The sequence below is a fragment of the Onthophagus taurus genome, chromosome 11 (genome assembly GCF_036711975.1).
Source record: "Onthophagus taurus isolate NC chromosome 11, IU_Otau_3.0, whole genome shotgun sequence".
Taxonomy (NCBI): domain Eukaryota; kingdom Metazoa; phylum Arthropoda; class Insecta; order Coleoptera; family Scarabaeidae; genus Onthophagus; species Onthophagus taurus.
Window position 1 is genome coordinate 15,083,420 of NC_091976.1, and position 24,555 is coordinate 15,107,974.

General features: G+C 33.2%; 2 protein-coding genes across 2 annotated transcripts; one reads left to right on the plus strand and one right to left on the minus strand.

Moving 5' to 3' along the window:
• Positions 1-93: 93 nt before the first annotated feature.
• Positions 94-14,349, plus strand: LOC111420443 (dentin sialophosphoprotein-like). The gene is made up of 4 exons (XM_023053424.2): positions 94-421; positions 484-912; positions 967-2,746; positions 12,377-14,349. The coding sequence occupies exons 1-4, from the start codon at positions 299-301 to the stop codon at positions 14,164-14,166; spliced, it is 4,122 nt and encodes a 1,373-aa protein (XP_022909192.2). The 5' UTR covers positions 94-298; the 3' UTR covers positions 14,167-14,349.
• Positions 14,267-23,609, minus strand: LOC111420467 (uncharacterized). The gene is made up of 4 exons (XM_023053453.2): positions 23,089-23,609; positions 22,838-23,035; positions 22,559-22,786; positions 14,267-15,109 (listed from the first exon to the last, which is right to left on the minus strand). The coding sequence occupies exons 1-4, from the start codon at positions 23,543-23,545 to the stop codon at positions 14,340-14,342; spliced, it is 1,653 nt and encodes a 550-aa protein (XP_022909221.2). The 5' UTR covers positions 23,546-23,609; the 3' UTR covers positions 14,267-14,339.
• Positions 23,610-24,555: the final 946 nt, after the last annotated feature.

The following is a 24,555-nucleotide window of genomic DNA, read 5'->3' on the forward strand; positions in this document are numbered from 1 at the left end:
ATAAATTCGTATAAATAAAAATTACGTGTTAGAAAAAATGTTCGATTAACTCACAAGGTATCAGTCATCATAAGTGTAAATAAATATGAATAATGTAAATAATGCTATTTAAAACTCTCTATCTACTTAAAATTCAATTTAAATCTAGTTTAGTAATATAAAATCGCTTTAGATTGATATAAACTCGTTTAATTATTAAATTATATGACAAGTGTCAAAATGTGAAACATAACCACAAAAACAAAACGAATAAATAAAACAACGCGGTAAACAGTTTATTTAATGAAATAAAGTTAAAATGAATGTTAAAAAGGGGGAATGTAAGTTATGTAATAGCGTGGAAGTAGTTGTTTTTGATGAAAAAATAAAGGAAGATATACAAAATGCTTTTTTAGTTAAAGAAAAATGGAAAAGCATCCAGGTAAAGAACCTCCATTATTCTTAATCAAATTATACTTTTTTCTTTTTAATTCCATGTAAAAGGATATGAAAGAATTCTTCATATGCCCCACATGCATCTTTAAAGTGCACTTATCAAGTAAAATCCACAAAAACTTTAAGAAATCAAAGAAGAAAACCAGGAAACTTAAACAGTGCTTTTTTTGCGATTCCATCGGAGATAGACTTTTATTTTTAACTGGAGATAATCCGAGTAATTTTAAAAAGCATTTCATTCAGTTTGTTGAATCAATAGGAAGTAATGAGAGGATTGAAGAAGTTTTTGATAAACTAATTTGTTCCGAATGTTTGTTTGGGTTTGTTGTTTGGGGGAAATTACAGAAACAAGTTTTTACTTTCTTAAATCTTTCTCATAACAATAATGATGAAGAGCAATATGAAGATTCGGAACTTGCGGAGGAATCAAAAAGATTACGGATGTTAAAACCACGATCATCTGGAGATGAACTCAAGGTTTCTTTGTTGTTTTAATTAATTTTAATTTTCTAATTTTTGTGGTTATTTTAGAGATCTTTGAATGCTCGATTATTCCAACAAAAACATAGAAAAAAAAGAAATCAATTTGGGTCATTAAAAAAATTACTTTCACAAAAAAAAATAAAAGTTAAAGTAAATAATGATATCAAAAAAGATGATAAAATGTATTCAAAAGTTCCTTATGTCAAAATGGGACGATGTGTAGAGTTTAATAATGAAGAAACATGTTGTATAAGTGATGATGATGATTTAATTACGCCTCGTTTATCCCCAATTGTAAGCTCCATAAACAGAACTAATTCAAGACCACATTTATGCAACATTTGCGATAAATCGTTTCAATTAAAATGTGATTACTTAAGTCATATTTTAAATCATGACAAATTTGAAAACCTTATTATAAACGTTGCAAGACTTGATCTGAATAATTTAACAAAAATGAACAATGATTTCAATAAGATTGCTGTTAAATATTTAGGCGATTCACAGCCAAGTACATCTAAATTTGATACCAGAAGAAGTCATCTGAATAGTGAGACATCTTCAAGCAGTGACAAAAAAGTATTTAAATTTAAAATCAATCCGAATAAGAAAAAATTGCAACTTAAAACTAACGTTGAAGAAGAGGAGGAGACTGATGTTGAAATAAATCTTCTGAGTGATGACATAAATAAAAATAAAAAAGATGATTTTAATGAGGAAGATAAAATTAATGAAAATGAACAAGATGAATTAGAATCATTGAGATTAGATAATGATGGAAATAATGAAATTGATAGTAGTAAGGTTGAAATAAGTTTTCATGGTGAAGAAAATCTAAAACAGAATGATGAAGTCATTGAAACTATTCCAGCTATTAGTAGCTTAACAGTTGAAGTTGGTGGTGAACAATCAAGTGATGAACACCAAAATGATTCTGATGAAGAAGGTAGTAATTCTTCGAGGATACAATCTCAACTTCAAGAACAAATTCCAACAGAAATTAATTCTGAAGAAAAAAATAACGAAACAGATGATAATATTAAGAGTAATCAATCTCCCATTCAAATAGAATGTTCAGAGGAAACTGATTTTGAAAAGGAAATGCATGAAAAAGATTCAAATTCTTTAAGAAATCAATCTCCACTTGAAGATAATGAAGATTTTTCCAATAATGATTGTATTATTGAAGAAAACATACCAGCAGAAACTTCTAAAAGAAAATTATCAACAGAAGACGAACAAATAGAATCATTATCAACAGAAAATAGTAAAAGTGAAGAATTTTTAAAAACGGTTGATGAATCTCAAAATGAACCAAATTCTTTAGAAAAAAATCAAGAATCACAAAAAAGTATATCAACTTTGGCGGAAAATTCTGATTTAGATGAAACATTTCTTAATGAATCACCAGAAATAATTGAAACTAAAACTAAATCAGATAAAGACTTAAAAGGTGATCATGAATTGAATGAAATGGAAGTGGTTACTTTTGATGATTTAAAAAATCTTGGTGAGACCGTTGTTTGGGTAAATGATGAGTCAGGTAAAGATGATTCAGTTGGATCAACAGAACAGACTAAAGAAGAAAAAGAAAATGTTGAACAAGAAAAAAATGTTGATGATGAAGATGAAGAAAATGACGATGAATTGGAAGAAGAAACTGATGAACATAATGAAGATACTCAATTGAAGAATGCTCCAATAATGACCAATGAGGATTTATTAAATATTTTGGAGGAAAGTGCTTCAGAAAAGGTTGAAGAAGAAGAAAGTATGAAAAGAAAACGAGCATATTCCGAAAGTGGAGATGATTTTAGTTCAAATGGAGGTAAGAAAATAAATGTATCTTGTTAAGTTCAAGATATTTACTGACTTAAGAATTATTTAGTGTTAAGGTGTTTGTTATTAGATTCAGATTTTTTTCTGTCGTTTATATTTTTATTATTGTGTAGGACAGTAGGTTATTATGTACCATAAATATACTGTGTTCTAAGTACTAATAAATTTATATTTACTTGCAAATTTCTGGAAAAGTTTCTTAGTTATGCATGAAACATAATAATATTAAAGTAAACAATATAATTTTATTACCCCAATTTTCATTATCAGAACTTTGCAATAATAAGTGATTAATAAAAATATTAATGATAATGAGTAGGTTCTTGGGATAGATTCATTTAAAAAAAAATTTAAATTGGCTATGTATTATAATAAGTTTACTATAATGTGTACATAATATAACATATAATAAATATTTTTTGTATTGAAAATAATCACGTCTTAGGATTTCTCAGTAATTTCATTAAACAAATATCGGAGATGTTCTCTTCCAAATCAGGTAATCTTTAAATTGTGATGTAAATAATTATATGGATAACAAATTACATCTGAGTTACTTTTATCTATTAGATTTCATTATTAGTTTAGTGGGTGTATTTCTTTTGTAGTTCAATTTTCATTTTAACCAGTATAGTAGGTCCTTTGCCAAGCTATTACTGGCAATATTTCATGTAGCTTATGTGGCACACTCAAGATTCCATCGATTTCCATCGTCTGATACAGGTATGGTTTTTTACACTGTTGTAATCTGTGATCAATATTTGATCGTCCCATTTTGAAGCCTCTCTGCTAGTCCACGTGTGTCTTTCCAACCTACTTGCTAACATTTTGGCCAGCACTTTGTAGGTTACAATTAGGAAGGATATTCCTCAGTAATTCGAGCATACTAGTTTTGAGCCCTTTTGTGGTTGGGACAGATAAGTGCCATGTCCCATTCGTCAGGCATCATTTTTTGCTGTCATATTTTAGAAATCAGTGAGCCAGCTCTATCATTTAACCTTCAGAGTACAAACATACAGGGTGTCTCAGCGAGACCGGTCATTAGACGTTTCTGGAGTTCTGGCCAAAATAAGAATTTGAGAACTCAGATCTACGTATTATCAATTGCGCTCTCTTCGACTAAAATATTTTCAGATTTCTAGCACTTCCGGTTATACCGGAAGTCGCCATCTACTGACAAAAGGTAAATTTAGAAGAATAGAAATTTTTTACATTTTGGACGAATTATTAACGTGTTAAACTGACCAGAAAATGTAGTAGACAATGCAGCGGAAGAGGTGAATACCTTAGCTTATTTCGAGCCCAGTCCCAACGCCTCAATTCGAGCTGCCAAAAGGATCTGGGAATCATACTACGAACTCTGGCGCACTTTTCATGTATAAAAAATAAATTAAGAATTTCTTGATTTGTGTAAATATTATTTTCGTTATTGTTATCGATTTTAACTCTTTTTAGTACTAATATTAAGGGACCTAACAGATAATTATTAGCTCACATACATCAAGTGACGCAAACAAGTGAGTCTTTGACAAGAACTCATTGAGAAGGCTTGTTTTCCATGGTACACTAGGCTAAATATCCATATGATATGTGTCCATTTTGTCAAAAAACCCTAATTATCTCCCAAACTATCAATGTTAGGTATGGGACATATGGGATATAAAAATGTAGAATGAGAAACCGAAGACAACAAAATATGGGGGGTACCATTTAGAAAAATGAAGTTATGGTACTTCCAAATTTCGAAATGTTAACGTGCCATAGTAAAGTGACCAAACGTTCTACATAGCCATTCTGGGCACCAAAACATACTCCATCATGTTGCTTAAGCATGTTCTGAATCCTAAATTGATATTCCAAAAATCGAGTGCTCTCTGATTTTTTGAAAAAATGTCTGCTGGAGCAGATTTTTCTAGAAAAATTCGAATAACTCCAGAACGGCCGAATCAAATTGCACTTAAATCTGAGTTCTCAAATTTTTATTTTGGCCAGAACTCCAGAAACGTCTAATGACCGGTCTCGCTGAGACACCCTGTATAAGTTGGAACATACTGTGCATTGTGGGATCAAGTTAACCCCACAAAGAAATATACACTAGAAGCGTCAGAAGACATTTTTTTTATTTCATAATTAATAATAACTAGTCGATTACTGGGTAAAACATTTATTTTTTATTCGAAGTTCTCATAACAAGTATTACACATTATAACACTGTGATCTCTACATATAAATCGTTTACAGTTTTTCTGAACACATCTGTCAGCAGTTTTTCTATCTTGTGTCAAAATGAACAACGGGACCTTTTCTTAGGAGTAACAGTAGCACTACTATTGGACTGCCTTGATGTGGTGTTTCAATGCCACAACGTTTCAAATTGTGTTTCTTTTCATGTGTTGTTCGAGGAGAATGAAAGCTACAGTTCTTATAAAATGTCGTCTGCCATGTTTTTTTATCTTTAATTACGTCTGGATTCGTGCTGTTTTACAATACTAATGCATTTACAGCACTTATATTTAGCATATGATAGAATATGGTCATTATCCACCTCCTCGTTGCTTTTTGCACTGAATATGCATAACTTGTCCAGTGTATCAATTCCTCCTTTGGTACTATTATCGAAAGGCTATACTTTTCCTCCTAAGAAATAAAAGATACAAGCACAAGAGATACCGAATACTTTTATACCGTATTTTGCTGGTTTCTTTCGGAGGTATTGCATAAAACTATACCTTGCACTAAATGGTATCAACATTATTTCATCTAAAGTTGCATACTCACTTATCATGTAGTATTTTTTACAATTTTCGACGGAAGGAGTCCAAAAATTTGAATCACTGCTAATTTATTGGTGGGATCCCTTTCAATTTTATTGTCAAATCTTAAATTGGCCAAAAGGTATACGAAACGTCTTTTAGACATCGTTGCATGAAACATAGAAGGTCCATACTTAGTACTCCATAAGTCATCTAGTGATAAATGAGTGTATCTGAACACACCACATAGATAAAGAAGACCAATTATTGCTAAGATTTCTTCTTTGCTCTGTATTTTCAGGTTGGTAAAGACTACTATGCAATCTATAATATCATCACTGATAAAACATCTCAGTACGTCAATGGGAGTTTTTACCTCTTTTCCAGCTTGTTTTGCACCAGGTAAATTAGTCAACAAGTTCTTGGCACGAGTACGTGTGGTTGCTGGAGCCTTCTTATACCACTGGGTTACATTATCTTTTCCTAAGAAATAACTATCACTCTCATCACTTTCTGTATTGTCTTCATCGCTACTCTCTTCAATTTCCGATTCTTCACTGTCACCACTTTGTGCCTCGATCACTTCTGGCTCAAATTCATCATCGATCGATAAAATATCTGTAGGTTCTTCGGGAACATTATCGTCTTCCAGAAGGGCCAACAGTTCAGCTTCATTTAGACCTTTTCTCGTCATATTTTACTGACACTAAAAATGACATACATTTTACTAACTATCCAAAGAAAAAAGTACCTAATAACTTACCTCCAGTAATTCTAAAACGTAAAATAAATTTTTTATTGTAAAAGTCAGTAATATGTTACAGAACTACACTACTTCACAACATTTATCTTTGAAATATGTGAAAAACTCGTTTGTTTACAACAGAAATCGTAATTCGATGATTCCCCAACTAATAAATCTCTCCAGTACACGAAACTGCAACTACAGAGTAATTCTTTTTAGTTTTGTGAACGACGGGAAGATGGCACTAATTGTTCTTTTTAATACATTGTATGCATACTGGGATCAGTTTTACCCCAAGACCTTATATATTACTGATAGGAAAATTTCTAAAATTTTTCTAAATACGCCAAACTCAATCTTTTATAGTAACGGAAGAATACATGGAAGGAATGTTAAAAAATGTTAATTGTATAGCCAAGTTTAGAACAGTGAGGTCATATTGGTGGGATCTCCAAGCTATCGTCTTCTTCGTTACTCGGCCAGCCCTATGAATTCTTCCAAATACTCCGCCGAGTATTCTGCCGTCCTTACCGCCTTCGCGATCAAATTATTATCTCTATCTAAAACCGGTGTTGCACGGGCTTGGAAACCTTTTCCATCCAAGGTCATTTCTTCGATGACCTTTTGTTTCTTGTCAAAGCTTTTTCCTTTTGTTCTTCCCACACTCATTATCAAACCATGGTACTATTCTTTACGGTTCTTTCAATTATTTCTTCTGCTACTTTCTGAAATTATTCTTTAATCGCTGCCCACTTTTGCTCCACATCATCCCTTTCTCGATTTTTTTCTGAACATCGTATGCTGAGCATCGGGAGTCAACCAAAATGTGATCTATTTGATTGCGCGTTCTTTCAACGTCGTTTTACGGATATTTTTGGAGGGAAGTATGTCAAAGATATCATCATGTTGTTGCTAACAGCGAAATCAATTGCTGGATTCTTCGTGCTGGACTCTTCTGCTATGTTTGGTCGATATGTCAAATAAAATAGTGCTTCATGTCGCCAAACACGATTTTTACATCGTTTGACGCATTGTGATACGTTGCAACAACGTTTACAACGTTATCTGTTAACTGTTTTTGATTAGAAGATATATTTCTACCATGTTAATCTTTTATTTAAATATAATTTTAGATATTCCACACTATAGAATTTGAAAGTTGGCATAATATACTCTAGTAAAGAATTATTAACTAATTAATAAACTATCTACTGTACGCAGATTGCCGCCTTTATAGATGTTGTAGCTCCTCCTAGCAAGTATTTTTGTCGTATTGAAATCTATTTTATGCTATTGATCCATTTGGCAATGTTCTGCGAATGCTGAACCTTTGAGCCCTGAGCCTTTTAACTGAGGGAGTTTGTCCTTCGATATCGGCAATTCGTTCCGTAGTTTGTTGGTCCTTTGGATGTCATTCGACGTGAAACCATTCTTCTAGTGTACGTCCTTTAGAAGTCGTTCTTTCTTCAAATATTCTCTGTCGCATAGTATCCTGACTCTGGAAAATAGGGCTAATTAGGGACATTTTCTGTTGTGAGTGGTGGTGTGATAAAAAGCTTGTAGGTATCTGTTCGTGTGCATTTTCTTCCTGTACACTCTGTGTTTGAGTTGTCCATTGTTAGTCCTGGTTACTGATACATCGAAAATCCCCAAGTCTTTATTTACTGTGTTTCCAGATGGCAAAGGTATCTTCAAAACTCTCCTTTCTAAGTTAAGTAAGTCGATAACATGTAACACTCTACAAGTTCTGGCTCGTATGTCGGTAATTCTTTCGGTATGAGTTTTCGTCGTAGGTCACGGCATCTTATGTTTGACGTGGCACTGTGTCTATCATTAAACAAACTAACCGCAATATAAGCAGAAATTATCCTACTGGTGGAAGTACTTTGAATTTCGAAATGTTCTAATATTTTAGAACATTTTTATGAAAAATAAAATTTTGGAAGATTGTAAAATACTTTTAGAACCTTCCTTAATAGCGCAAGCTGAAACCACATGCTTCAATATAAAACATTGTAAAAAGACTTTAATCTCCAGCAGTAGAAAGGTTGCTTAGTTATCATGATATGGCATCCTAATCTTATGCTTTACAGAACGTGGATATAAAATGAATACAAGATTCTTCGATAAATTCTTAATTACACTCAATTTCCCACGATGGAATCACTATTTATACTAAAAAGGCATAAATATTACGAAACATTGGATTGCCACTAAGCTTGCTTCACTACCAAATTAACTTCCAGAAATTGTAATCTATTTCTGGAAGAATACCTACCAATATTAAACTTGACACCAAACATGCTTTCGTGAGTGAATTAATATTGACATCTTAGAGAAGAGCTATCATAAAAGTATTTTACTTGAAACATGCATTATACAATATAACATATTTTTGAGACTTTCACTCTTCCAAAAAATGAATCAACAACATTCCAGCCTGTAATCACCACACACATAGTACCATCACTGGGACACCAAACTTGTTGAACAACCAAATAATGCGTATTCAATATCTTGCTTTAGGTATAAGTGTTTGATTTTGTCGTCCAGAATGTTTTGCTCGTTTTTGTTGTATAGTTGCTTGAGCTGTAGAAATTATTTCGGTGTAATATTAACACATGACAAATAATAATTTTCACGAGCACTTTGCTCAATAAGTCATATATTTGACTTGACTGGAAAAACTACACAAACAACGTGCATACTTTATTACCATGTTATAATGATGTTATAATATGGGGGTGAATCCCATTGGAATGACTGCAATAAAGCATGTATTTCCAGTGAACAACATCATTCAAAAATACTTTTAGCTATAATTTGAAAATTATAATGTTTAAGCATTGAAAAGAGCCAATAGTACAGGATATAAATGTTTAGGGCTTAAACTTTGCACATACATAGAGCAACTTATTTGAAAAATGTTTAATATGTTCAGTATGTTCTGCAGATATCAATTCTATAATCAAATTCTTTCCACACTTGATGTAACATATCCCTATTAATTTGTTCAAAGGCGTTAATGATGTGAGCTCGCTGTTTTGCCACATGTCCTGCATGTCCAGATGTACATATTATATAGTATATTATAACTTTTAGTTAGTAGGGAATTTTCTGTGTCCCAGACACGCACTATGTGCCTAAATGTGGCTTCAACACTGAAGATTATCTCTGTAGAACCCCTCCTGTTAGTCAACAGCTTAGGTTGAAGGTGTTAACAGGAGAAGGACACTCTTTTGCCGTGGAATTCGGAAAACCAGTTCCGTAGGCGGACGAATTGGAGAATACTGTTAACGGCATAACGATGTATAAGGCAGAGAACAACCATATCAAATGATAATGCTCAGAACTAAATATGTATCGGAAGTAAGTCTTCCTATCGGATCTCTGGGGGGCAGTTATGAATGTCCATAAAAAAGAGACATTCCAACAATAGACTAAAAAGATATGTACCTGGAACGTTACTAGTCTTAACGTTCTAAGGGGAGGAAACGTAGACAACGCTATCTATGAAATGAAGAGCTTGAACATTGATACAATGGGACTAATTATATCCCACAGAGTATTATATCCAGTAAATACAAATATAGTACAATTACGCGCTCTCACTGCAGATAGCAATGATGATGAAGTTGAAAGCCTCTACCAAAGTATCAAAGGCATAATACCAAGATTCCCCAATCATGAAATAAATATCCTAATGGGCGACTTTAATGCCAAACTATAATGAGCTAATAATGAGCTATAATGAGCTAGTAGTGTTAAACACATGCTATAAATTACCACTAACCAGTCTATACGCATGAAAATTTCGGATAAACCAGGAAATATAGTGAGAAACTAAATCGATTACATATTAATCAATAGAAGGGTTACGTGTTATAAAAAGGGTGACCATGATAAGATTGAAAATTTTAGGCCAATTTCTCTTCTACCCGTTTTCTCTAAAATTTACGAAAAGGCTTTAAAAAATAAAGTTTATGAATATTTTCAAAGTAATATATTATTTACTCCGACGCAGTTTGGTTTCAGAAAAGAAAAAAGCACTGTTGGTGCAATTGTTGATTTTGTAGAAAATGTTATGCAGTCCTATGAGGATGGACACTACATGATGGGTGCTTTCTGTGACCTCAGTAAGGCATTCGATTGTGTGCATCATGACCTTTTGCTCTATAAGTTGGAAAAATATAATTTTGACAATAACAGTATTAGATTGATTAAATCATACTTATCAAATAGGTCACAAATAGTTAAATGTAATGATTTATTTTCTAAGAGAATGGGTATTTCGATAGGTGTACCCCAAGGATCAATATTGGGCCCTCTTTTGTTTTTAATTTATATTAATGATCTCCCTCAGAATATAACGAATGGGTCGGTTGTTGTGTATGCCGATGACACAACCCTATTTAGCAATCACAAAGGTTATGAAGATGCTTTTGAGAGTAGAGCTGTTTCTCTAAGGGAGGCTGAGCGTTGGTTTGCTAGTAACAAACTAAAGTTAAATTCAGATAAAACGGCTTTCGCTACGTTTACATTGAGACGATGTCCTAACATACAGTCTCTTTCTGCTATAAAGTTTTTGGGCGTTTATCTTGATTCCGGGCTGTGCTGGGAGGAACATATTTTAACATTATGTAGTAAATTAAGTGGCAGCATCTATTTGTTGCGAAACCTGCAGTCGAACGTATCTCCACCAGTTTTACGCACAGCATACTTTGCGCTGTGTCAGTCCTCAATGACTTATGCATTGTTAGTCTGGGGCTCTGCTGCTGGTTTTGAACGCGTATTTAGAATGCAGAGAAGGGCTATACGGGTATAAACAAATTTAAATTATAGAGACGACTGTAGAAGCTCCTATATTGATTTACAAATATTAACTCTACCGTCTCTCTACATTCTCGAATGTGTTACATATGTTAAAAAGAACATTAATAAGTTTGACATGTATAAGCAGGTGCATAACTATGATACTAGGAAAAATAGCGATCTGATACCCAAATATACACGATTAACAAAATGCCAGAAAAGTGTGAATGCGATGGCGGTGAAATTTTTTAATAAATTGCCATTACACGTCCGTCAGTTGCCATTGAAGGGCTTTAAGGAGCATATTAAACAAACTCTTGTTACAAGGGCGTACTACTCGACCTCCGAATATATGAGTGACAGTCTTGAGATGATTTCCACCTTTGGCACTTAATGTTGTCTATTGTATCTTATGTAATTTTATATGTTATTTTATTTTATATTTTTTTCTTTAATATGACACTATATAATATGTGTAAAATTTGACAAGTGTGAACATATTGTATTGTATGTGTAACACAATAAAGATTATGAAGAAGAATCTGATGGTTACCTTAGGACTTGGTTTGGGAAAACCTCCGCAGAATGGTTTCGAGCTGCCAACAAAATGATATTGCCAACATAATTATCAACATACGAATTGGATAGACAAGAAAAATATAAATCCATTCTCATCCACACAGTTTTCGAAAACTATACACAAAACTATCCACTTTGTAGATCGAGGTAGAAGCGTGTAGCAATTTCAAGCTGCATGGATTCTGCTTTGTCTTTTCTGTAAAATCTTCTAAGCGGTCGATTATTGAATATACAGCTCTTTATTCGTTTTGGGCATTGTTTTCTTTAGGTTAGGTGTGAAACTCACCTTTCGCAGTCAACCTTGTCTTCACTTTGGCTTTCGGTCCATCTTTCTGGAACCTCGTCTGTATCGTTGTACTGTTATGATAGATTGATGCGAAGGAAATTCAAGCGCAGTATACACTTTTATCTCACCTTTTGTCATTCATTCTCACGATAAACTGAATCACGTCTGAGTGACAAAACAAGATAGAACCTGATAAGGTACTTTATGTTTCTGTAAAGATTTGTGATTGTATGTCAAATAATGCAGCTACAATAATATCATGAACCCTCTAATCATAATCCCATTCAAGTCTTCTAATATTTTTTATTAATCAGTTATAATTGTAGAGTTCTGATAAGGAAAAAATTAAATGAACAAAATTTTAATAAATTATTCAATAATTTAATAATAATAAAATAAAAAATTAAAGTCTTAAAATAGTTTGACTACATTTTTCACTTGTAGATAATCAAACACCAAGGACTTTAAATAAAAGAGTGTCACAAAATTATCGAATTCATAAAAGAGGGAAATCTTGTTTAATCAATACCGATAATTCCAAAGGAGAAACATCTACATCTAAAGCACAATCACCTACACTCAGCGATGGAGATAGTATAAGGATCGAATTTAAGGATACATCATCAAGTAATTCAGAAAGTAATGAATCAATTCATCGATTAAAAAGAAAATATCAAACAAGACCTCGATCGAGCGCACAAAAAATTCAAATTGGTGATGCTGAAAAAGAAAATTCTTCAAACGATGAAGTTAATCAAAAAAATAAAAAAATTGATGAAGATGAAGAATGGCTCGTAAGCGACTCAAAAGAAGAATCTTCTTCTGCCAGTATTGAAGAAACTTTTACCGATGATCTTGATAAAATGATTTCTACAACGGATGATTTAGAATGCTTTGAAAGTGAACAATCTTCATCAAGTCAATTTACGAAAAGAAATTATCGTACAAGATCTCGAATACGAATAAGTCATTCTTCTAATCGCACTGATGAAGAATTGCGTGCAAAAAGATCCAAGTCGAAACAAGATTTTTCTGAAAGCTCCTCAAAAGAAGAGTCTTCATCAAAAGATTCATCATGGGAAGAAATATCTTCAAGCAGTGAAGGGTTTTTAAGTGAAGAGTTTGAAATTAGAAGTGCCAAAGAAATAAGAACAAGAAAAACTAAATTAAGTGTTTTGGACGATGAAATTTCATCGAGAGATGAGTCTTCGGAATCAGAATTATTAACAGATTCATCTTCTAGTAATCAAAGAGTTCTCACCAAAGATAGTGATGAAGCTAAATCATCAAATCAATCTAAGAAGAGAATTTATCGAACAAGGACTCGTATGATATTACAAAAATCTCAAAATGCTCAAAATAATAATGAAAATTATTCAAATGATGGCGATAATTTGATGAACTCTAAAGCAATTGATGAAATAAATGAGTTATTAGCAAAAGAATCTTTTGCAAGCTCAACACAATCGGAACTATCAAATAATGGCGAATCTCAAATTTTGATACATTCCAACATAATTCTTTCTACTGCTCAAAGTGCCCAAAAATCAAATCCAAAAACATCCAAATTGGAACAAAGAAATATTGAAAGTGATGATGATGAGTTTGTTGTAAATGATTCATCAAACGATAATTCTTCAAGTGTGGAATCATCACAAGAGCCTACAACAAGTGATTCAAAAATAGTTAGCACATCATATGACTCTAATAGATCTAGAAATACAAAGTATCGAACAAGATCTCAATTGGATCCAACCGCTCAAGAAAATTCTTCAAATGAAGAAGACACCCTAAGAAAGTCCACATCTAAAAGAACTAGTGATCATTTACAATCAAAGAAACGAAAGTTTAAAAAGATTTATCTCAGGGATGATGATTCAAATAGTCGAGAAGATTCTCCACCCACAAATGTAAAATGGATTGACACTAGAATAAATAATCAAAAAATTTTTAGTGTTAACGACGATACTGAAAATGCTTCACAACCAAATGAGATTGAGATTAACGTAGAAGTGAATCAATTTGGTCATGTTTTAGATGAAGATAAAAATGCAACATTAGAAAGTGATGATGATGTCATTGAGGTTGCTTTATCACCTGAAAAAATTGTGATATTATCAGATTCAAATTCAAATTTGTCAGATTGTTCAACAGAACTTTTGGATAATATATCTATCCTAAGAGAATTTGAAACGGATACTCCATCTCCGCCTTTAATTACCGAGGTTCAGTAATTGGTTGGAATGAATAATTAAAATGTTTATTATTTTTATTACTTTAGGGAAATGTTAAATAGTGGGTGAAAAAAAGTGTAACATTTAAGTAGGTTAAAAATAATTAAAAATTTATTTGTTGATTGAAATAATTAAAAACTTTACTATTACATAAGAATGAATACATTTTGTTATTACATTGAATCTTCTTTTTCTGAGTCAATTTTGATTTTTACTGATTTTTTAGTAACATCAGTAGCTGTTGAAGCAATTTGGGAAGAGTCCGTCCCAATAATCGTGGATTTTGTATAATCACCCATCAGTCCATCATCGTAAAATTCTTCTTCTTCACCTAGAAGATAACTTCTCAATTCCATACCGCTTTCCAAACTAAAGCTGCTTCCCGATACCAAATTTAAATCTGAATCCAACCAAATATTTTTACGAAGATCTTTCCAACTTAATAATTTTTGAAGATATTTCCATCCGCTTGCCCCTTTTCCACCGGCTTTTACGATACATTTGATATACTTGGGCATTACTTCTTGTCCGGCCGAAACTGCAGCAAAATTTTTCACTTGTTCTTGATTACTAATATCATTAATTTCGTGGAAAGCATCGATTGCTTTTAAAAGTAAAGGGGTAGCCAAATTTGGATTTCCGTGATTTAAATAATATTCTCCCATATATCTATAAGCCTGTCCTACGTAATAAGGGAAATCATTTTCTAATGCAAAATCTAAGAGTATTTGTAAATGAGCGTATGAATCTTCCCAATGTCCCAATTTTAAATAAGCTCGAATTAACCATATTCTCGCTTCGCAACTTCCCTCGTAATTTTTCGCTTTCATATCCATTGCTAATACTTTTTGGAAACATCGAACTGCCTCGGGTATTTCATTTATCAACATATGGCAATTTCCTTGTAATAGTAAGGCATGAGCTTCTCCTTCATGCATACAAGCTTAATGAAAAAAAAAACATATTAGAGCTTTAATTTCAGAAAAAAGTTTTTATTTATGTTTAATAGAGTTTAAATTAAACTTGAAGGTGATTGGAATGCTACTTGGAGTACATCCCAGTATAATGTAGTAGACCCGTTAATAAAAATATGTGTAACATTCCAAGGTTAAAAGTGAATAAGTAATTTAAGGTAAGTATATTGTGTTCATCGAACAGATGCAGGGAACCTGAGCGAAGCTACGCCTAAAAAAAATACATACATACAAAGAAAGAAAATAAGCGTAAACGACAAGGAAAAGAATAAGGAAGAGAGCTGTTCTTGGTTGATGAAATTATAGAAAAATTCTATTCAATTTTTGCGCGTATTTGTGGGAGGAGTTTTTATTTCAAATCGCTGCATCTGTTCGATGAACGAACTATGGTAAGTATTAAAAATAATTTTCTTAACCCTAGGATGCATAAACCGGGCCTCTCAGGCTCGGCGAGATTTTAGTTACTCATAATTTTCTTAAAATAATTTTAATCGGTTTGTGCATTTAGATATGCTCTAAACACGTCTTTTTCAATACACACTTGATTCAAAAACATTCAAGTGTAATTAGCAATCGAAAAACGTGCATTACTGTTAGATGTATAAAACTAGGTGCAGCTGTTTTTCATTCAGTTGGAATAGAAGTTGTCAGAAAGGTCAAAGGAGTCAAAAAGGAATGTGAAAAGCGTGAGATTTGGTGACCCCGGTTATGAAGAAATATTGGTGCAGTGGGCAGCTGAATGTGATGATCTGCCTTCTGAAGAAAGTGATGTGTCAGAAGCAGAAAATGATGACACAGAAGATAGAAATTTCGAATTGGTTCCTAACGAGTATTCTGGATCCAGTTCTGATCATGGTGACGATAATTCAGAGCATGATGTTGATGATATTGGTAAGCCTTCAACGAGCGGTTACATTGCTCCAAGTGGTCTGGTATGGAGTTTGGAACCTCCAGCAAAAAATAAAATTCAACCACACAACATTTTTCGGCGTGCACCAGGACTAGCAAGGAAACATATGGCTGCAACACCAAAAGAAGCGTTTCAGTTATTTGTAACTCCAGTTATTGTACAAGAAATTGTGAACTGTACTAATTTAGAGGGCGACCGTGTTTATGGAACAAAAGGAAAACCGTGGAAAGATGTAACTGTTGATGAATTTCTTGCATTCTGTGGTTTACTTATCCATGCGGGAGTTGACAGAAGCTGGGATGTTCCTGCGAGGAATTATTTTGTGATGAATTTGCCAATCCTGTATACCGAGCCACAATGTCCATATTTCGCTTTGAAGAAATACGAAGATTCGTCAGATTTGACGACAAGAGAACCCGGAATGCGCGTTTGGAAACCGATAAGTTAGCAATGGTGTCCTACATTTGGGATTTATTCATTCAGCAATGCAAAACCTGCGTCATACCTGATACTAATGTAACTATTAATGAACAACTCGTTGGGTTTAGAGGTAGATGCACATTCGTTCAATATATGCCAAGTAAACCGGCAAAATATCGACTTAAAATAGTTTGGATGTGTGAATCTACGTTTGGTTATGCTCCACATAAAAACCTGGGGCTTGAAGTAGTACAAACTCTTGTGCGTGGCATTCATAATTCTGGTCGCAATCTCACGATAGACAATTTCTTCACTAGTGTTCCGCTAGCAACTTATCTGTTGGATAAAAATATTACTGTTGTGGGTACACTACGTCAGAATAAGCGTGACATTCCGAAAGAAATGAAAGCATAGTATTAGAATGTGCACTAAATGCTTCTCTAATCCCTAAAAACAATAAACAATAATGTTATTTTAACAATAATGTTCACTTTCATATTTAACCTCACGTTTGTTACGTACATATGTATAAATAAATGAAGTTTTACTTCAATAACTTTGTTTCTGTTCTGACTACACGTGATTTTATATAACGGGTCTCAGAAGCCCGGATTATGTAAATGATATTTTATTGGTTAAGCATCCTAGGGTTCATCGACATTTATAGTTTGTTAGGATTCAATCAAGTTTGTCAATAAAATGGCTTAGGATACAAATATATAACAGAGACCAATTAAGAGAATGAATTCTATCATTGATTGTTTAGTGGTCCCGGTTTTCTCGGATTTATCCCGGTTTTAACTTTCTTTGCTTTTATTTAAAAATTAGTTTATCGATTCTAACGACATGTAGTACTCTTACAGCAGTGGTGTGCACTAATTTTTGATGAAGATCGCCTTTTATATAAATGTCTTGCCAAGATCGACCGAAGGATTTCAAATCTTTTTTTATATTTGAAAAGTAACCTTCCTTTTTTTTTGCTCTGAGGCCCAGATATAGATATTTCTGATTTCAAATTTTGTCGGCGATCGACGTTATGGACACCACTGCCTTATAGTATGTTTAAAAGTGTTAGTTAAGATGTTGTCCCATTCGAGTGTGGGAAGTTAGGCCCCTATTTTTTAATTTTTAAATTTTTCATTGTTGTTCTAGAGTTGTTCTACATTGTTCCAAAGCGGCAAATAGAAAAAATAAAAACTCGGCAAGAAAAGCCGAAAAAACGGATTTTTTGACTAGCCATGTTTAGAAAAATCAGATTTTCTCTTTTGTTCTGGGTTGTTCTAGCTATTGTTCTAGAAAATCAAAATTATGGGATACATCATTACCAAGTTATAACTAAAAATAGGTTTGGCTGCCAAAATATCTAGTTGATTGCTGTGACCATAGTTTATCTATTTTCAATTCTATATTACAAATATATACTTATTATACCTAAAGCAATCTGGAACAGCTATTATTTTCACTAGAACAACTCTATAAAGGACACTTTACTCTTTGAAAGTTTTTGGAAGTTTCAGTCAGTAATTCTTGCATAGAACATACATAGAACAATGTAAAATAACTCAAACTTTGCTAATTCAAATTGTTCTAGATGTGTTTTACGTTTAAACTAGGGAAAACAAGTTTTTTGGTTACACGGACATTAATTTTGCAAAATCATATCTTCCTAAAAATACAGCAAAATGCAGACCTAAAAAGAAAAATAATAAATCGACAAATGAATAATCCAACTATTCGATCAGCAGACAAAAATACACTATTTGTATTATACATTAGGTATTAAAAACTAAATATAGCTGTGTCCCACCCCACCTACACAGAGATATATTTTATATATATATATGTATACAGGTGTCCCGTTAAGGGCACGGAGCGTCTGAATCTCGACAACGGTAAAACCTAGAGGTTTGGGAAAAAAATCCTTATAGGCAAAGTGGCCAGGAGAAATAGCTGGAAATTATTTTGAAGTTCGTAATTCGACCGCTAGGTGGCGTAACTGCCATTGAGAAACATACAATTTCCGCTATCTCAGAAACATAGACGATGAGCTATAATTTTGACTACATTATTTAATAGCTTGGATAATACCGCATCTCTTTTGTTTTGCGATATTTCTCATATCTGTCATAATAAGGGAGGAGGAGGCCAATGAGTTTTCAAATGTTTACATTTTAATATCTCCTGGACCATTCAACCGATTTGAATATTTTTGATCTTGTCTGAAAGAGTATTTCATGCTCTTTTAAAAGATATTTTCAGTAAAACCGCTTGGTTCAAAACAAATAAGTTAGAGGGCGTTATCTGCAGCGGTTACATATTTTTGTGATTTTTGAAAAAAAGTTAAATGGAACGGTACTATTTACTTCACAGATCCTTAATCACCAATAAAATTTGCTAAATATTAGTGAAAACCGCATCTCGATATCTCCATATACGATATCCATGATTTAATGACTTAGTTCAAACACTTTGCCTTAATGTAAAACGATGGAATGAATTCAGAATTTGTTGAATTTGTTTTAAGTCTCTGAAAGCGATATTCTCAAAATGCCGACATAAGCAGTTCCACGAACTCTTGTTTTTTTTTGTCGTTGTACTGGCAAAACCACACAGTAACATTTTTTTATTTTTTTTTTAATTACTTTACTTTTATCCACAGATTCAGATTTTGCAATTAAAAACATAGGGTGCCATTTAAAAAATTGGTCGTGACCTTCATATGACCTTGAATATAAGGTCAAGGTCAAAAAATGTTATCGTCATATGGTTTCCCCCTTCGCACAGAACAACTTTCATTTGGTTCATTTTTATGTAAAATGAACTGTTTTCGAGATAATCGCTTATCTCACGTTATATGGACCCCCCTGTATACACCTTTTCAATGGGGAGCGAAATAGATATTATTTACATAATTACTACTATTTTTATTATAATTAATGTATTATCTGGAACCAAAACTACAATTAACAGTAGCACTATCAACTTCTTCAGAAACAAATTCGAAATGTTCAAAGTATACAACAACTTGGCGCTGAATAACAATTATAACTAGAATTATCATAACACTAGCACTAGAAGTAACTCTAGGTCTAGAACTAGAAATATTCTAGGTTTATACTTCTAGTTCTCTGTCTAGTGCTAGTTCTACTTTGAGTTCAATAAAGATATTCAACAACCTGGCTCTAAATATCAACTAAAATTAAAACTAACACTAGTGCTGTTTCGATTGATCATATGTACTATACAGGGTGTCCGGTATCTTATACGGTTGTAGGATACATTATTCTGAAGCGACCTTTCTAATAAAATTTTTTCGAAATGTTAATAACCGCAAGGGAACAGTTTAAAGTTATCCACTTTTGTCCAATCACGGACGAGTTTGATTCACCGAAAAAGTTTATTTCTCTTCCCGTGACGAATCTATTGGTGAGTACACGTGGGAAACAAGTTATCATCGGCGTAGCGAACCGGCCGAGGGTGGCACCGATTACCTGAGTCTGATTTGCGATCTACTGATTGGACGAAAAACAGTTCGTTTAAACCAAAGATGCACAGACCGCGGCCCGTCGGTCGAATGCTGGTGGCCCGCCGACAGCAAAAATAATATTCTCGTACATACCGACAGTCCGAAGTTACAAGTGATTGAGAATAAGTGCAGTTAAATGGTGTTTTTAGAAGGCAATAGTTCTAGTGTAGATTTTACTCGACTAGCCGGTGTCATATATTTTGATCCACATTCAACGTAGATTACCTGTTGCAGTATTAACCCGCCAAGTGCCGTGTATAATTGTGTTGTGAAATCGGTTTAATCAATTATTTTTGGTAATTTAAAAAAGGATGGGTAATTTGAGTAGGTACTGTAATTGTTTTTAGATGCTGTGTTAATCCTAGCCAGGATTAGAACACAACATGGACAAGCCAGGACCTAGTAAAAAACGTAAGGTTAAAGATGAAAATCGGCAGTTTCAAGAAATTTGGACTGAGAAATACTTTTTCGTATGGTCGCATAACAAAGTCGTTTGTTTAATTTGCAAGAATTCTGTTGCGATTGCAAAGGAATATAATGTAAAAAGGCACTATGAAACGCAGCATCCTACTTTTACCAAGTTTACAAGCGAATTAAGAAAGCAAAAAATGTTGTCTTTAAAACGGGAGCTTTATTGGTCAGCAAGCTATGTTTATAAAACCCATTCAAGATTCAGAAACAGCTACAGAAGTTAGTTATGAAATTTCTCGAATGATAGCAAAGCGAAGTCGCCCTTTCAATGATGGGGATTTTGTAAAAGAATGCATAGAAATTGCCGCTAAGAAAATGTGTCCAGAAGCAGCAAAAAAGTTTGAGAAAATTCAACTGAATCGTATGACTATCCAAAGACAAATTCTGTCTTTGTCAGGTAATATTGCGGAACAATTAACTGAAAAAACTAAGATCATTGAATTTTTTTCATTAGCACTCGACGAATCCACTGATATTAGTTCCACAGCTCAACTTCTCATATTCATACGAGGTGTTATTCAAGATTTTGAAGTCTTAGAAGAGTTATTAGGAATGTGTTCATTGAAAGGTCAAACCAAAGGAGTTGATATACTCAATGTACTTTTGGATGAGTGTTCAAAAACTGATTTGGACTTATCAAAATTATCGGGAGTTGCGACTGACGGTGCTCCTTCGATGATTAGTGTCAATTCCGGGCTAGTTACTTTGCTGGAAAAGCATCTGCAAGAAAAAAACATAAACGCTGAAGATCTCATGCAGTTTCATTGCATTATACACCAAGAAGCCCTCTGTTCTAAAAAAATTGAATTTCAAAATGTCATGAAAGTGGTAGTTTCGACTGTAAATTTCATAAAATCACGAGGACTCAATCATAGGAAATTCAAACAATTCCTTGATGACATCGAAAGCGAATATGGAGATTTACTGTATTATGCAGAAGTAAGTAGTCGAGGATTGACACTGGAACGATTTCTAAATTTAATAGAAGAAATTGCAATATTTCTGGCGGAAAAGCAAAAGGATGTCCCGGAACTTAACAATCCTGATTGGTTGTGTGATTTGGCTTTTTTAGTTGACATTACAAATCATTTGAATGTCTTGAACACACGGCTTCAAGGCAAAAATCAACTGATATCCCAGCTCTACACTCATGTATCATCCTTTCAAAGCAAGCTGACACTTTTCAGATCGCAATTGAATTCTGGAAATTACAATCATTTTCAATCTTTTCAAGACAGATTTTCGGAGTTTAAAAAAGTGAAACCTCTGTTGGATATATTCAGCAACCCTTTCACGATTTCAGTTGAAAATGCGCCAGAGTCAATGCAGTTAGAAATTATCGACATTCAAAACGACCAAGATTTACGCAACAAATTCAACGAAGGAGACTTGCAGAACTTTTACCGCTGCATTGATAAAAATATGTACAAAGAGTTGCGCATAAACGCTCTGAAATGTGCCAGCTTATTTGGTTCTACCTATATATGTGAATAAACTTTTTCAATACTAAATAATAATAAAACAAAAAATCGAAACCGCCTTGCAAATGATAGTTTGGAAGCAGTTTTACGTGTTGCTACAAGTAAATTTGAGCCAAATATAAAAAAGATTGTAAGCACTATGCAGTGCCACGCTTCAAATTAATAAATTCTTTTTCAATTTTAATACATTATTATCAATTCTTTATTGTCTTTAATTACCTATACTTCTGGCGGCCCGCCATCAGTTCATGATTTGCCCGAGTGGCTCCTAGTCTTAATAAGTCTGTGCATCGCTGGTTTAAACAGTTCCCGTGCGGTTATTATAAACATTTCGAAAAAATTTTATTAGAAAGATCGTTTCAGAATAATGTATCCTACAACCGTATAATGCTCTGATGCGGAAGATACGGGACACTGTATTAAAACAGAGTGGAAGAATCAATATTTTGACCTCAACCTAACAGATTAGCATCATTTCGGGAACAAAAACCTTATAGAGATACCGTTTGTGGTGATAGATATGGTTTCCTATTTAACAGAATAATATATTATTAAACTCTAATTGTAAGTCTATGTTACCATTCGTAGATAGAAAAATTTAATATTTTACCATCATATGCTCTTCTTTTGGCTTTTATACATATTTTAATAGCTCCTTCAGCGTCGTATCTCATCATTTCCATGGCATCGTCCAATAAAAGTTTATATAAAAGTATACAACTTTCCACAAAAACCGTTTTTTGAGCATATAATAGATATTTAGCTGCCGTCCAAGATTGTCCTATAGAAAGAATTCGAGCATTTCGTAAATGAATCGTTGCTTGTACTCTATCTTGCACTATAATAAAATAATTTATAATCTCTAATTTATAAATAGCTGAAATCTTACTTTTTTCATATTTAAATTTCCCATAGATATACTCTGATATAGCATATCTTCTAAAACCGTCTCCTTCATAATCCTTCGCTATATCATTACATTGTAAAAGTAATTGTTCTCCTAACCACCACCAGTTATCGTTACGTACACGAAAAGTGTAAAGTACGCCTAAATGAAGAAATTCGTCTAATTCGACATTAAATTCGTCTAAAAAAAATCTTGTTATTCTAACGATTACATTAAAAACAAATGGGAAATACTGTTTTTATGTGCCGTTTCTGCTGCCTTAAAACAATTCGACAAATTTGTTAAAACGTCACTTCGGTCGATAATCCTCGGTTTCGACCAAACTTTCGATTCTGGACCATTACTTCTTCGCATCTCTTCTTGATAGTTAATTAATTGTCGTAAAAAACTTGCGGCATTCGTTAACTGTAACTCGTCCATTTCGATTTCGATCGCTTCGTGCAAAGGCATTCGATATCTTCGTATTTCATTCATTGTATAAACGGGAAGATTCTCTCTCATTCTTTGTTTAATTTCAGCCTTTTCGGCTTTTCGAAGCTGCTCTCGTTTTATCGGTGACATCATCATTTTTTCCATTTTCTCTGGATCATATTGATCTAGAAGTGAATTTCCAGAATCCTCAAATTTTGATTTTCGTATCAGTGGTGGTGGTTCTTGTAAACTTGATACTGATTGTTCCGGTGTCTTCATTTTAATATTTTCCGTTTTTATTTTTTTTTTATTTAGTTGATAGTAATGAAGTGTGTAATATGAGTTTTAGACATTGTCAGTTTTAATTGAGTATTTATTGACAATTGGTTAATATTGTACAGAGTGAGATCAAAAAAATTTGAATAATTGGTATAACGTGAATTGGTATATTCCTGACCATAGTATTCTCTAATCTCAACTAAAGTTACATGTTATAGTTTCAGATAAGAAACCAAACTTCTCTACTGCCTCCTCTGGGCTAAACCACCACTTTTCTCAATTCTCATCAAACTCTTCCACTTGTGCCTCACCTCGGCATGGATAAGTTTGCATGTAATGCGTCTAATTTTTAGTTCATACTGCACTTAATCGATAAACTTATCCACCTCAAATTGACTACCCATCTCAAGAGAATTGACGAATTCTTCACAAATTGAAACAACAAATTTATGATAAACACTCAATTTAGCCGCCATTACACAAAAATTATTGTCAGGTCATAAAGAATTTGCTGCTTTCTAAATGCGTTGTAGTTGTCTCATGTTCAAAAAAACAGCATTAGCAAAAGTTATAAAAAAAAAAATACCCGAATTTCAAATACGTAAAGTAAAATCGCAATGAGTAGAAAACTTATCGTATTTTTAAAAGTTAGAAAACCTTATATTGTATTTGGATCGCTTATGTCTAATGAAAATGTCAGTTTAATTCAAAAGAGTGGGTATGTGTTTAGATGAAGTGTCATTTTCAATTACATCGTTTTCAGTCTGGCTTTTGGGGTGGTCTGTATTTGGTTTGCATTATTTAGATTGGCTCTAATTTGGATATGAAAGACATTAGACAGGGTTTATTTGGAATGCGATTGGCTTGGGAATGGGAGAGCTGAACTTCACTTAGATTGTTAGGTTCGGTAAGCTGATTTTGGGTGTGGATAGGTTGGGTTTGGTTTGGCTGTGAATAAGTTAGGTTTGGTTTAGTTCTAGATGATATGGGTTCAGACTTGGATTTACTTG